The 14,907-nt window shown below is 43.2% G+C and overlaps 1 protein-coding gene across 1 annotated transcript in view; it reads left to right on the top strand.

Moving 5' to 3' along the window:
- Nucleotides 1-13,373, top strand: part of luzp1 (leucine zipper protein 1) — a 50,220-nt gene extending 36,847 nt beyond the window's left edge. Inside the window, exons 7-8 of the mRNA XM_070979792.1 lie at nucleotides 6,354-6,634; nucleotides 7,312-13,373. Of these exons, the coding sequence (XP_070835893.1) occupies nucleotides 6,354-6,593 (240 nt within the window). The 3' untranslated portion in view covers nucleotides 6,594-6,634; nucleotides 7,312-13,373. The remainder of the gene's footprint in view (nucleotides 1-6,353; nucleotides 6,635-7,311) is intronic.
- The last annotated feature ends 1,534 nt before the right edge of the window (nucleotides 13,374-14,907 follow it).

The raw sequence follows: 14,907 nt of genomic DNA on the forward strand, positions 1-14,907 counted from the left end.
TACAACCGCAGGGCTGAGCTCCTGGTGTGTCCACTTTGCATGAGAGCTCAGCTTGTATTTTTCCCTGACGCCAGGCTCTGCGACTTCAAGCTTAGCACAGCAGTTCTCTAGGCCTCACTCCTGCTTCCCCAGTAAGCACAAAGAGAAAAGGGTGGGACAAAAAAGAGGGAGGATGGCAATGAAAAAGACCTCAACAGGGGGAAAAGAAGGTTAGGAAACCTCAAGGAGAAGAAAATAGCTTTCTTGTATTTAAATGTGCCACCACATTACAGTCTGTGCCCCTGCCAAGCTGCACTGCTACTCTACACAAACACTGTAGATAAATGATAAATACTCACCTCCACATAATTTCTTCATGATCCTCAGACATTCTGTACATGTATCTGTCACTGTGCAAGAGCTTATATTTGTGGCTTTAATTTGAAGTTATTATCTGCAATTAGTGATCTTGAGATATTTTGTTTTTCTTTTCCACATCAAGTATGGCTTTCACCAACCTGACACAATCTCTCCAACACTTAAAACTAATTGTGGAGCTACGTTTTAAATGAGAAAAAGCTGAATTGAGCGCTCTGGTTGCATGTGTGTCTGCCTATGCGTTTAATGTAAGATTCTATCGAAGATTGTGTGCATATCTACAGCTCAACTAATGGAGTGTGAAGGTTTATTTAAGTCCTCACAAAGATTAGGCTACAGTATTAACTTTCTTGTCTACTGGTATGTAATACATTGTTAAAAGCCTGTAGTAGTGCTTACAGAGTGGGCTCCATGGCTACAATAACATATCAGTCTGTCAGTTTGACAAACTAGGTTAGACTAGAGGCCTTTTGGGTAAGATCCGTGTTTTCCCCCATAAATACACTGGATGTTGCCAAGGAGACAGACACACACGTAAAGCGTCTGCTGTCTCATCCATCATCTGTGGCCACATTTGCAATCTAGGGCAGAAACTTAAAGTTAACTGGAGTTTAATTGTTTTTATCTTGCATTTACAGCAGCACAAAGAGATCTACCGTAGAATATAAATGAAGACAGAGCTCTTCATTATTTGTATTCTATGCTGTTGTACAACCTTGATTCCAGAAAAGTTGGGACACTGTATAAAATGCCAAAAGAAAAAAAACAATGCAATCAATAGAAAACAAACTGTGTTTACTGACAACAGTTTTATGAAGTGTTCCTGAGCCCTTGTAGTAACATCCTTTATACAATCATGTATTTCACAAAGTGGTGAACCTTGCTGCCACGGTGTTGTTTTTGTAGCTGTTGTGTTCAAGTCATGATTTAAGGTGTCGTCTTCTAGAAGTAGTACATTGAAGGTTTATTGTTCAGGTCAGGACCAGGACCATGAAGTTGTACAGTGCTGTTATCTTTGTCACCAGTTCTCAGCCTCATGGTTTCTCTTCCTCTGAGAACTTTCACTAAGGCTGGGCGTCAACCATTTTTGGGTACAGACCAATGTGTCAGGAAACTATCAAGTGGGAAAAAGCTTACGTTGAATGTTTGCTCAGATTTTTACGGCAATTGCATGTTCTTTGGCCAGTTCTTAATTTGAATCAAAATAACTTTCTGGAAGTTTACACAACTGTTTGGACAAAATCTTTTTCAGAACTTCAGTTGCTTTTGGTAAAGAACAAAACACATGTGCTTTGTAACATAAGGTATTAAGAAAAGTATCATATTGGTATCAATACCAAAACTCAGTATCATGTCCTTTCACACTGTTATGCTAAGTTACAACCTCTGTGCTGACTGCTCTTCAATCTGCTTCTCCCTAACATGTTCAAAATTGTTGTTCGATGTGAGCGTCAGTAAAAGTATGACATAGAAAATAAGGTGAACACCGGTATGTTCCAGTCACAGCAAAGACAATGAATGAAATATCTCAAAACCTTCAGCGGGGAGCTGTAATTGCCTCCAGGGTCCCTCCTTCTCATTAGCCTCAATAGGCTTAATGGAATCTGTCTAACATTGAGCATCCACCCTTGATGCCTCATTCAGCACTGATACAGATTGGTAGAAAGAGCATTAGAGGACAGTCACATTTGTTTTGTCCCTAAATCCTCCCCTCCTCTTCACTCTTCCATCCCCCTATTTAATTTGTCATCCAAGCCCTGACATGAACAAAGTGGCTCTAAGTCATGTATTTGAGGAGCTCCGTCAGGGTCAGTGCCCACGTCAGGGCCTTGACCCCAACTCTGCATTTTCAGGATGGATGACTTATTCTCATTTCGGTTCATAATTCTGCTGCTCTCCTCTTTCTGACCGCGTCCCACATCACTCAGTCTTTATGTCCTGGTTCCCGAAGAGCCCTGGAAATAAGCAATTCTGTGATGTGGTAAATCAGCAGTGACCTGATGAGCTGTCGTTTTTGTTGTCACTCCTTCAGTTTTTCTTGCATTCTGCCATGGGAATTTCCCAAAACCCACTCGGTTGACTCTGCGGTACGGTAAAACCTTGTTCATCCTGAATTTTGGTGCATGAACTGGTCGCTCCATTTGGATAGCAATTATGAACAAAAATTGCTGCAGTGCAAAAAAAACATACTTCAATTCATAATTGGGCTTTGAAGCATGCCTTGGAGCTCAGCCGATCATCTTTGGTTTGGATTTTTAGAACATTTCAGTGGTCTGAACAGCGTCCATTCCCAAGAGGTTTGGATACAGGCAGCTGCAGTTAGGACAGTGGGAGGTTGGGATTAGCTTGTGATTGCACGGTCAGAGGTTGATAGAAGAGGTTTGTATTATTACAGGTTTGTAGATGGAGGCACATGCGTTGATGGGAGAGGAATGTAGCTAACAATCAATTGATCTCTCTTTCACTTAGTGCTTCTCTATCTTTGGCTAAAGCTTGATCCCTTAAATTTGCAGTCGCCATATAAATAGCAGCTGTTTGTATGTGATGATATGATGTTATTGTTTTAGACGTTAACTCCTCCTAAATTCTCTTTGAACATAATAAGATTGGTTGAAAAATGTGCATTTGTGCTAGAGATTAAAATCTCCTGTCTAACTGACTGTAATTTCTTTTCATGACCCTTCACATCAAAGGCTTCCCAGTAATGAGAGTAGAGCAGACTGAAAATCAGCTTCCAGACCAGTAAGGCGCTATCGATCAGTATTCATTAAGGAGGAGACAACACTCCCAATTCCTTTAAGTGGCCTGGAGTCACATGGGCAAACTGATACCTTATTGATTAGCTCTCATTTTTAAACCTCATGTATAAATTATTTGGATGTCATTTATTCAAACCTCTATGAGACAGAGAAGGGAATCTTTTCATCATGAAAGGTCATGGTCATATCATCATGGTCCCAATCCATAATATAAATGCTGCTTAACCTTGACAGTTGCCTCTGGTTTGTCTAGCTGTATTAGCAGATCAATATTTTGTCGAATTTTAATTTGTCCGATGCTATGACCAAATACCTGCAAAACTAATGGTATTCCCATTTACCTCAGCTACACACAACATAAGCACTTTATAGCTAATTAGCAAACATTAACATGCTTGTGACGCATATAAGCATTGTCATTGTGATAATGTTAGCATTAGCTGACAATAGTATTTAGCTCATTTAGCTTTAGCTGCACCAGAGTAGAGACTCATAGCTGTAGACTTACTCCGGTCCAGGCTCAGATTATGGCCATACTGAGCAGAACAGAAAGATCGTACAGGATTTGGTCCAAACACTTGAAGGTCAATTCTGATAAAATTGAACCTAACAGGTCAGTGTGAAAAGGGGGAGTGCTTGCTTTGTGTAGCAGTCACTCCACACCTCATAGTACAGAACAGAACAGCATTGTTGTAATTCTTCCACACTGCAGCAGTAGGAAACCTCAGCCTGTACATGAATGAGCCATGAACTTATGTTTGGCTGAGGACAGCGGGGCCGATATAGCTGATGAGCGAGATACCAAAACATCCTTTGTTGAGTCAAAAACCAGTGGCAGCAAGGTAGAGTGTGGGATCAGAGCTGCTCTACTATTCACCATTCGCCTGATGTGACCGCACAGAAAAAGCTCTGAAGAATAACAGTCTGCACAGCAGCTGAAGTTGAACTGTGGGATGTTTTTAGTCATTGAGCATCAGACAACAGACTATACAAATGACCCGTGAAAAGCAATAAAAGAACGGCTTTTATGAATCAAAACCAATAAACAGATCATCATCCTGGCAAATGAAAGACAAATTTCACCTTTTCTGAAACATTTCACCTTGAGTGTTAAGAGTATTCTCTTGCTTGAGAGGTGATTTAAGAGCTTGGATTGGCAAGACAACACCATTCCTTAAAATTGGGCGAGAGACCAAGGGAGACAGATTTAAAGCAGGGGTATAATTTGTTCTGCAGAAGCTCTGACACGCTACTTGTGTTATTTCTTAAATCTGCTGGCCTTCGTTCTGCATTAGAGAGCTGCGTCTTCTCACGGTGTCTGGCTGTCAAAGTGAGCTCTTGGAAACTGTATTGATAATTCTTAAGGAGAGAGCCTTTTTTTCTCATAAAAGTCCAGAGTTCATGGGCTGAATGAAGGATTTGTAGAGATTGTCAACCCATAAAGCCTAAAACACCCGTAAGGAATAGTTTGACACTTTGGAAAACAGCCTTATTCTTCCTGCCGAGAGGTACAGCAGATTGATACCATTCTCGTGTCTGTACGGTAAATATGAAGCTGCAGCTGGTTGGCTTAGCTTAGAATAAAGACTGACCAAGAAATAGTCCAGCCCACAACTTGTGGTTTTTACACTTAAATTTGGGAGCTTTAGACGTAGACAGATTTTGTTAGCTTTGGACATAGCTTGGATAGCTTTCCTCCCAGAGTTTCCAGTCTTTAGTTTATGCTATGCTAAGCTAAGCTAAGCTAATTGGCTGCTGGCTCCAACTACATATTTACCATACAAGCATGAGTGGTGTTGATCTTTTCGTCTCATTCTCGACAAGAAAGCGCATAAGTGTATTTCCCAAAATGCCAAAACTATTCCTTTAAATATCACAGAAGATGACTATCCTGTTCTTTTGACATTTAAAAGTTGGTGTGAGACATAAACCTAACACCACTGCTTTTCTTATTCGCACCTTTTCTTTTCTTTTTTTCATTTTGTCAAACCATCATGCTGTGCTGTCAGACGTGATTTAGTGTTTCTGATTATAACAGCCTATGAATGTGGGTTTTCCAAGCTGAAGGCGTTCTGATGTGATCTGCAGGAGCAGGTCTTTGATGGCAGCAGCACTTGCTGTTCCCAGTAGATTTCCTCTGCTGTGGCACATCAACTTAGTTAACAGCATTTATTACAGGCTGACGTTCCTCTTGCCCAAATATTTTCTTAAATTAACTTTCAGCCACATGGGGAAAAAATCTCTCCATTGGCACACACTGAAGTTACTAATTTTCCTTTGACTGAAGCCATACATCTTTTAAAAGCTGTTCAGTTCTGTAGCACGTTACACTTATGGCCACTTTCACATTTTTTCTTTTAACAATTGGTTAATGTTGTGTAATTTTATTAATGTTTGTACAAAGTGTGGAACAATGTAGTATCCTGTTGAGTGGAGGAGGAACGCTGGAAGTGCATTACATGGCAGCCTTGTGAAAGCCCCCGGTCTTACAGCAGTGGCTTACCATAGAAGGAGAATATGCCACTCTGCTGTTTCCTCCCCTCGGTGACTGGAGCAGGAAGTGACCACACTGAACACTCCTACTTGGCAGGGTTCGCTGGTGACTGATTTCCTGTCTGTTACCCCTGGAGACCAAGACAGGCAGGCCAGCAGGGCTCCATTAAAGCCAATTAGCAAGAATGCATTCTAAAACTGCATCAGAAGCCAACTCCAACCCACCAAATGTCACTAATTATGGTGCTTTTTTAAAGCCGAAATTACAGGAGCGGGGTGCTGTTTCTGTGTGCTTTAGGAACTGCATCGTCATCTAACTCTCGCCTTCTTAGAGCAGGGTTACTGAGGTTATGAGAGGGGACGTGCCGCTGTAGCCACCACAGACTAGTAACTTGGGGTTTGTTTTCTAGTCAGCCCACCAAATTATAAATCTCTCAGCTTGGGGTATGTTTGGGGTTTTTGGTTGGGGATTTTTCCCCTGGCAGAGGTCCACATGGCAGACTTTCCTTGTCACACACCAGTTAACATAAACAGCATGTATTTAATGGCCACATAATACTGAAGTCCAAACAAAATGCTCAGAGCTCCTATACAACTCCAGAACATGGGATGAATGAACTGAGCTCCATTGTACTGTTTGTGTTTCTAACCAAGCCATTGCCAAACCAGTCCATTTACTGAACAAGGACTAGCTGCAGCTCCAGTTCAGGCTCTTTCTGTATCCATTTTTTCTTACTTTTCCAGGCTGCTGATAGCACAGAACCCAGTCCAAACCCGAGCCACAGCCCAGCCTCCTGGAGGAGGCAGATACCCAGCGGCGACTCTCACCACCTGGGGAGCTCTTACGACCGGGGGTCCAAGACAGCAGGGGCTTCCTCCAGAGGGGACCTGTGGTCCAGTCGGGGTCAAGGGTCAGGGGCCAGAGCCGAGGGGAGGACCGGAGCAGGGAGCAGACTGTGGAGCCATCGTCACGCTGAACATTAAACCCACTGGGTCTGAGCAGGACTTTGACAGCAAAAGGACAGGTAGGAGAGAGCAGGATGCTTTCTTTTCTTTCCTTCTGACTCCTCAAACTCATTAATTAAAGAAAACTAATGTTAATTACCCCTGCTGCAATGTTTTCACATCTCATATGGGGTTTCAAATCAAACTTGCAGTATTAAGCTGACCTGACACTGCTATAGCACACTGAACAGTACTGGGTTTAGTAGCAGTAGCAGTAGCAGTTTGGATCCACCCTGCTGAGGCGTCCTTGAGTGAGGCACTTTCAGGTGAACTGTATCGTAGCTGGAGAAATCCTTTGTTGTCCGTAATATCCAAATATTTTCCTGGTTCCTCAGCGGTTTCCAGGAAAGACCTATGCAATGTAGCTCTAATTAGGTGAAAATTTGAATTTTCTTTAAAGGAAAGCTCTATTTAAACCTGAGTAAATATTCAGTAAATATAAATGTATTGTCTAAAAGGTTATTCTATATACATGTTGACTTGCTGGAAATTGATTGTAATAATTTTAATTGGCAATGTACCAATTGAAAATCTATTTTCCATATAATTAGTGCCAAATTACCTTGTTCTTTCTGGCAAACTTTTCGGGAAAATTATTTGCAAATTACAGACCAATCATGTTTCTGAAGAAGACGAATAATTGTGTTAAAATATGAGGGATTAAGTGAGACCTCTCTCTTCATTCTTTTCTTGACAGCACTCCATTAATCTCTCAATGGCACGAGGAGGGCCAAACATCAGTCTCCCATCAACTAGTGGCTACACCATTACCACCATCTCCAAAAGTCAACATTTCCAGCTTTTATAACAAGCAAAGAAAAGAAAAATAGCCGTCGCAGTCGTATAGAACAACAAACCACAGACATCCTTACTCTGACCCTGAGTGTGCGCCGAGACGTGAACGGCTCTTCCTTTCTGGAACTTTCTCTGTCCCAAAAGAGGAACAAATGGAAAGATGGTGCCTGCACGGTGTTTTGGAGGTCGCCTCACCAGCCCATGTATCCTCTCCTGCTTCTTGTGTTGGATGTATTATAGTGTAATCCCAAAACTTGACAAGGGAGAGGCCGGCATGCTGGAGACGGCTGGAGACTTTCCAGCGTGCCAGAGAGGGTTTAAAGAGAGTTAGAGGAAGAGGGACTCAAGTGTTGAGAATGCCTTTCTCAGAGGACCATTACAGTGACCTCAATGGAGCCGGATATGTCCCCTGCATCAGACTTTTAGCCGCTCTTCATCACTGAAAAACAACCCGATCTTCAGTACGATGGTTAGGACACCTCTTCATCTCACAGGGCTGGATCATCATGCAGAATTCTTCACAAACTAAAGGGTCTTCACCTTAAATGTGACCAAAAACAGGAAGCGAATTACCAACTCGTGCCATGATATTCACTTCTTCCCGAACTCACATTTGCTTTGATGGCCGTATGTGCTTTTTTCCCGATTTTCTCGCTCATATGTACGTAAAACCATACAAACACATGCACAAACAGCAGGAAAACACATGCACATGTTAAACCTTTGGTTTATTTTCAACCCGCGTCTCCACTCTCTGGCATGCAGCCTCTGACTCGGTTTAATTTGGAGATGTTAAGCAAACATTTGCATGTTTCTAAGTAATAACCGAGGAGCACTTGAAAGATTGTGACTCAGCATGCGCTCTGCTGAAAGGATTGCTGGTTTGCTGCATTTCAGGAGCACACATGCACACACATTATTTCTAACAGGCCGGGACCTTATTTATGCTTTTTGTCATTTTCACCACTTATTTTGATTCTTTGTAATTCGCTTCCTGTTCTGCATTATCTTCTTCCTCTCTGCTCAGCCATATCAAGACAAATAAAATCATAGTTTGCACGCAATTAAATGCAATACACATGTAGAAAAAAAAAAAGAGTAATTGGGGACACGGGGAGGGGGCATTGTTTATAACCTCAAACCATGCTACAATTACCATGGTGCTTTGTCTTACAGCTGTTGCAATTGTCCTCATTCATGTATTTTGAGAGAGCCATAGCAAAGTGGAGTTTCTGTTTTACCTGAACATTGGACTTTGGATTACCAGCAAACCTGGCCTGGCAAGGTTGATATATTTTCAGTGCTGTTGTAAATACTGTGTACATGCCAGCCAGTCAAAGGAAGACAGAAGACTTCCAACCACAAGGAACTGACAGTCCAGCTTGTGTGTGACTGGGTTCGCAGTGCGAATCGTCCCAGCTTATCTCCATATCTAATTTCTATAGAGGTGTATTATTTTGCTACATCATAAAATATAAACTTGTGGTTGGTATGTTGGAGCAATCTCTCATTGGCCGGGGCCACTTCATCAATGGGGGTGCCATAGAAACTGATTTTAGTACTGTCCAGTAATAAGGTTTTCATGTAGGTGAATGGTGCGTATCTATGACAGAAACCTCACTGACATTGTCAAACTTTTCTGTGATGTTTGAGTTTCACCAGGCTTGTGCTGGGTTTAAGATCTGCCACACAAGAACCAATGCAGTCCGACAGGCAGCGTACTGTAACGTTTAATCCCACAGCAGAATCTATGAATGTTGCTATTGAATGCAGCCGAGAATGACCTTGAATGGCTTGATGCACCGACCCAACATGACTCTGCTGTAATGGATTTCAGTGCTGCGTGCCGTTGAGTCACACCCTGCTGGGGATTGCTTGTTTCAGTCTGAGTACACGTCTCAGTTCTCCTGTGTCCTACCAGCCGCCCTCTAGCTGTAATATTTATTAGTTTCCATGTATGTACAGGTTCTTTTATTGTGCAGGAGCCCAGTCTGTTGCCGCTTTGTCACTTTACTGTTTATGCAAGCAGGAGATTATATGCAATCAATAAACTGCCCCCTCCATGCAATGTCTGTAACCGTCAGTCATCACGCTGTGTGCACATGCAGAGCGGAGGTGGTGACTGGAGTGATAAAAGCTGAAATGTTTGTTTACCGTCAGAATGCACATTTTCGCTCATGTTGCATCACCTTTACCCTCTGTTAGAGTTAACTACAGTACATTCTTCTGTGCCTTGAGATACAGTAAGAGAGGTAGATTGTCCCAACGCATTCAGACTGGCACCATATTCTTAGACTTGCTGTGCACATGAATGGCATGCAATGCTAATTGTGATGTTCTTTTTTTAACTTCAGATTGGTTTTTTTTTTGTTTTTTACATTCGGAGGGTTGTTGTATGGAACCTTGTAAAAGTATTTTGGTTGAAGCGTAAAAAAAAGGTTCTCCGAGGGAACTCCTCCCTGAGGGATGACAATGTTCCCAGAGAAAAAGCTTCTTTTTTTCCAAACCTAACTTCAAAGTATCCTTTTAAAGAATATAGACCGCACCGCCCAAACAGCTACGTCCTTTGGATTTGTCTGTCAGAGTCGCAGGGTGCAGCGCAGGCTCACAGAGGATTGCCATGTGGCCTCTGCATGGCCGCTGCTGGCTTTATGATAGAGCGAAAACAGACCAGACATACTGTTCAGAGCTCTTAGTGCACACGCCAAGACTGGAAGATCATATAGCCTTTCTGTGCTCTCTTTGTTGCTGTTTCTAATACCACTCTTCTCATTTACCAAGAGAGAATGCCATCGCTTCCCCAATCTCTCGTCTTTTCAACCGATTCCAATTTTCCTTTTAGTATTTTAGTGAAATCAAACATCCCTCCCTCCCCCTTTCCGCTCTTCCTCTCTTTCTCTGCATCTTTCCTGGATTCCAATTCCTGAAGGGAAAGCCGAGGTGATATGTGTTGCTGGTTCAGAGCATTGTTTTGTCGAAGGCCAGAGGCCTGTCACCAGACCGTGATGGGCAGCTCCCTGGGTAGCTGGAAGGTCAGAGGTCAGGGCTGCATCTAATCCTGTCTTTACGTCTTGACTCAGGGCTTCTAAATACAGGAGGGAGGAAGACGGACGGCTTGGCAGGGATGTCCACTTTAGGGATAATTAAAACAGACGAGGGTATCGAATGTGCGGCTCCACGTGGTGTGGTCGCTGTGTGTTGTTATTAATATGTCAGCGAGGGCTCTCGTTTTAAAGCTCGACATGGGAACTGCTGTGCTGTAGCTGCTGCAGATCCCAGAGTAAGAAGGTGCTGAGTGACAGACGTGCCCGTGTGTTTGTCAGTTGGCGTGCAGGGCTGGAGATGTTTTTTTTTAATAGTCAAGGGTGACATCACCATGGGTCAGGATTACTGTATAAAGCAACTTGATGATGCAACAACCCTCCTCAGTTGTCACCCCGCCTCACTGCCCCCATAATGTTCTTGCGTTGCATGTTTCCATCCGCCCAGTAAATAAGTCTCCCACGCAGACATTCACCCGTCCTCGCTACAGCGATATGTGCGACCTCCATCATTCATTTGTCTCTTTCACTTTCTCTCACCCTGGAGAGAGTATTTGAGTCGGGGGGGTCCCAGGAAGAGCCCAGCTGTCGGAAACTGTAGGTTTTATGACGCATTGGATGGTTTTCCTCCTGGAGGCTGGCTTCAAAGAAAGCAGGGCTTAGGGCGAGGGCAAAGTTGAAACTGCATCCTCCGCCATGCACGCCGCCTTTCTTCTTTACAAGGCCCCAAAGTACACTAACACCCAACTGTGCATCCAGTCCGTCCACTGAAACCCGGCTGGACTCTGTGTGCCAGGATGAAGACCAGCTGAGGCTTCTATCTGTGTGTGTTTTGAGTTACATGCCCACTACTCACATGTTTCGGTTTTATGCGTTGCTTCCAGTGGCGAGCGCCTGTATCGTGTTGACAGAGCAGAATGTACTGACTGCTCATCTGGGAATTAAGTGAAGACTTCACAGGTTTCAAGACTCCTGTGACTTTTGTGGCACTATAAAGAAACAGCTGGGGGGCTCTTTCAGAGTCCTCTCCTCCCTGAGTGATGGCAGTTTTGCAGAACAGTTGTGTAATGGGCACGATTGCTGCTGCAGGAGCCGAACATTTAGGACGTGGCTGCGAGTGACACGATTTGCACGTTCCTACAAGGACGAGAGGTGGTTCAGCAGCGGAGAGAAAAGAGGCTGCTTCCGCTTTCCTGCTCAAATACCAACTAAAGAGTTAGCAGAAATCCTCTTAAGCTCTGCTGGTGTGTGTATAAACATCCGTTATTTACAAGTCATTGTTTTTTCCTTTTTATAAAGTAGACTAGAATGTACTTAGTGGAGATTGGAGTGGTGGGGCAGAAATGGCTCCTGGGCAGTGAGCGGGCCCTTGTCCTCAAAGGCCTCCATTGTGAAGCCAGGGTCATGGTGTCATTGGGTGGCGTAGGCTGTAATCTGCACTTAACCAGCACTTAACTTTAAGACCTCAAACGACTAATGCCCCCTTAGTCCCCTTTGTCAAAAAGCTTCCTCTTTTGTGTCCCAGAATTGCGCTTTCACTCTGTTTCAGTGGCCACAGTCAAAATATGTTTTTGTGTTTTTGCACCAGCCAAATTAGAGTAATTAAGAATCATCTCAGCAGTTTAAGGAAATTGGCGCGCACTCAGCGAATGAATCGTGTTTGAACATATTTTTTGAGGTATGGCACCCCGCTACGCCTGCATCTCAGCCTTCTAACGTTGTGCCAAAATCATTCCACAGTATTTCCAGTTTACAGGTAGAGACAGTGCTAATGTTTCCCCAGATGGACACCCTGTCTCTAAAATACTGAAATTAAGGGGAAATAATCAATTTGAGGGTTTTCTCTTTTTTTTCTGCTTATGTATGTTTTTATTTCTTTGTTAAACAAAAGATGTCTTATTTTGGAAGCTATATCGGATAGATTTTATTTAAGGAAAATCTTGTAATTTTGTAAAGTGGGCCTTATTATTGAAATATATTAAGTATTTGTCCATCTTGATTTTAAGAATGATATTTTTTGCAAGATAATGTATCTTCCGCATTGTTATTACACTCCTGGAGAGTACTTCTTCCTGTATTTTGTGTTTGTTATTTTAATGCAAGACATTTCTCGTGACCTGGAGACATGATGGCACGCCGTGGATCAGAGGGAGACAGAGGCCGGGGTTGTGTCATAGTCACTGAAGAATGAGAGCGATGTGCGTTTTATCAGAGCCGAGCAGGTCTGCGGCGCCGAGTGCTTCGCCATGTGTCGTCCCGTTTTGATCGGGCACCGCTCAGCACCGCGGCCTCGTCGCCGCTCTGCTCTCCCTCGCTCATAAATTCAGGGTTTGTGCATCTTCTGTGCTGTATGTTTGCAAGTGCTGCCAAAGAAAGAAGCGCGCAGGCCCCAGAAAACACGTGTACATATAAACGCACACAAATAGGACTTAAAAAAACAAAAAAACAAAAACATAACGCTGGATCTCATCTCTCCTACAAATACACATGCACAGATCTAAGAATTTCAGGCCTGTACAATCAACTGTTTTTTGTTGTTTTTTTTTTTTTAATTGCCAAGTATTTGTAAGTTCATTTTGTGTGCAGAAGAAGGAGACTGACAGACAGAGGTGTCAAACACAAAAATGTGTGTAATGAAATCAAATCAAAGGGTTGTTATGATTTATTATTGCTTCTCAGTCTGTCAGTTTGTGGGGAGGCTGTTTTCTCTCTCTCTCTCTCTCTCTCTCTCTCTCTCTCTCTCTCTCTCTCTCTCTCTCTCTCTCTCTCTCTCTCTCTCTCTCTCTCTGTTTTAGACTTAATACATTGTGCATGTTTTAACCTTACTGTGGCTGGCGCACTCTGCATGTAGGTCTCTCGAAGCTGCCAACTGTACAGCAAACCATATGTATTCCAATAAAAATAAAAACCAACCTGTTTGTAACACGTCTCCATGTTGGAACCTGTGTCTGCGTGTGTGTGTGTGCAAGTTGCTGATTGTATGTAAAGCTCAACCATCTATTTGAATCTCCTTTAATGCTTTTTGCTGAACAAGCTCAGCGAGTTTTGATTTCGCAGTGGTACACCCTCTGCGTGTCTGCGTGTGTTCAATCCCCTGGTATGAGCGGAGCCGAGAACAGCAGCTAACGGTATGCAAAATAAGCAGGCAGACAAATGAGGTAAATTGGTCAGGTACAAAGAGGAAAACCGCAAGCTGTTGTGGAATGCAAAGTCAGCACACACAACTTTCTCTTTAACAGCTACGCCTCACTTTGTGAAAGCCAGCACTTCTGTTCCTGCAACCGTAGGTTAAATAATCGTCTAATCTGCACAATCCAGTCTGGTAAATCGTGAAAATGACCGACCTCTCCTCCTCGGTTGTTTTATTATCCGTCAGTAATGCTCAGCGAGCACACCTCAGCACAGCTATTGGTGGTGAAAGATCTGCATTTTACACACTTCACCTCAAGCTGCTTGGTAATTTCCTAAATTTCCCAGAACAGTTTTGTACAACCACGGAGAACAAGCCTGAACGTGTTGAATTCAGCTGCGTGGCTTTAATGTGTAGGTGGAGAATGATGGAGCAAAAATCTAAATGTTCTGGTTGAGAACATGTGACTCCTGGTGCTTCCTGGTGCATTGCATTCTGGTCTACTGAGGCCACGCAGTAGACTTGAGACTTGTTGCTATATATGAGTGAAAAGAGTTCTGACACAGTAAGATTTTCTGAGCACAGGTTTTCTGATGTTCACTGTAAAAATACTCCCATTATAAGTAAAAGTCCTTTGGTCAGGTGGCAAACTAAAAGTACAGAATCAGCAAAATGTACATAAATTATCAAAGTAAAAGCTTTAAAATGAGTGTACTTAAGCAAAAAACATATCTCCCATTGAGTAAAAGTATAAAGTAGCATCAAAGGGACACACAGTTCCAGTTATTTTCCACCATTGCACATTAATATGTAGTGAGACATAGACCTTTATTTATAAGCTCCAATACTGATCATATGTAAGCCTTTTTCTCACGGCAGACATTTTGAAATGCCACTGTGTCCATTTAGCTGCTTCTGGCTCAGGGTCCTGATCTTGTGCATGTTTGAATGTTATCAATAACAGCTGCACTTTACCTCCTGTGATGAGATAAAATGCCTGCTGTGAAAAAGCCCTGCTGTGAATCGAGAGCGCTTGCAGTATTGAAGCTTCTTTATTGTCGAAGTTCGCCAGAGGAGAATCCAGAGCAGGCCTCGGGTCGTTTGTGGGGTGCCGTGAGTCCCGGTGGTTGAGAGTCAGGGGTTAACACTGTCTCCTGCTTGTGTGGTTTAATCTGTCCTACGTTCAGATGCGGGGAGGTGCTACCCTAACACAGCGGTGCCTGTTTGGACCCTGGTACTGCTGAGCCTCAGCACTGATGCCTGACCTGAATTAGTGCAGTGAAGTCAACCATGGAAATGACTCAGCTGCACACCAGGCGAGTGTTGG

This window comes from Chaetodon trifascialis, chromosome 14 (genome assembly GCF_039877785.1).
Source record: "Chaetodon trifascialis isolate fChaTrf1 chromosome 14, fChaTrf1.hap1, whole genome shotgun sequence".
Classification (NCBI taxonomy): Eukaryota; Metazoa; Chordata; class Actinopteri; order Chaetodontiformes; family Chaetodontidae; genus Chaetodon; species Chaetodon trifascialis.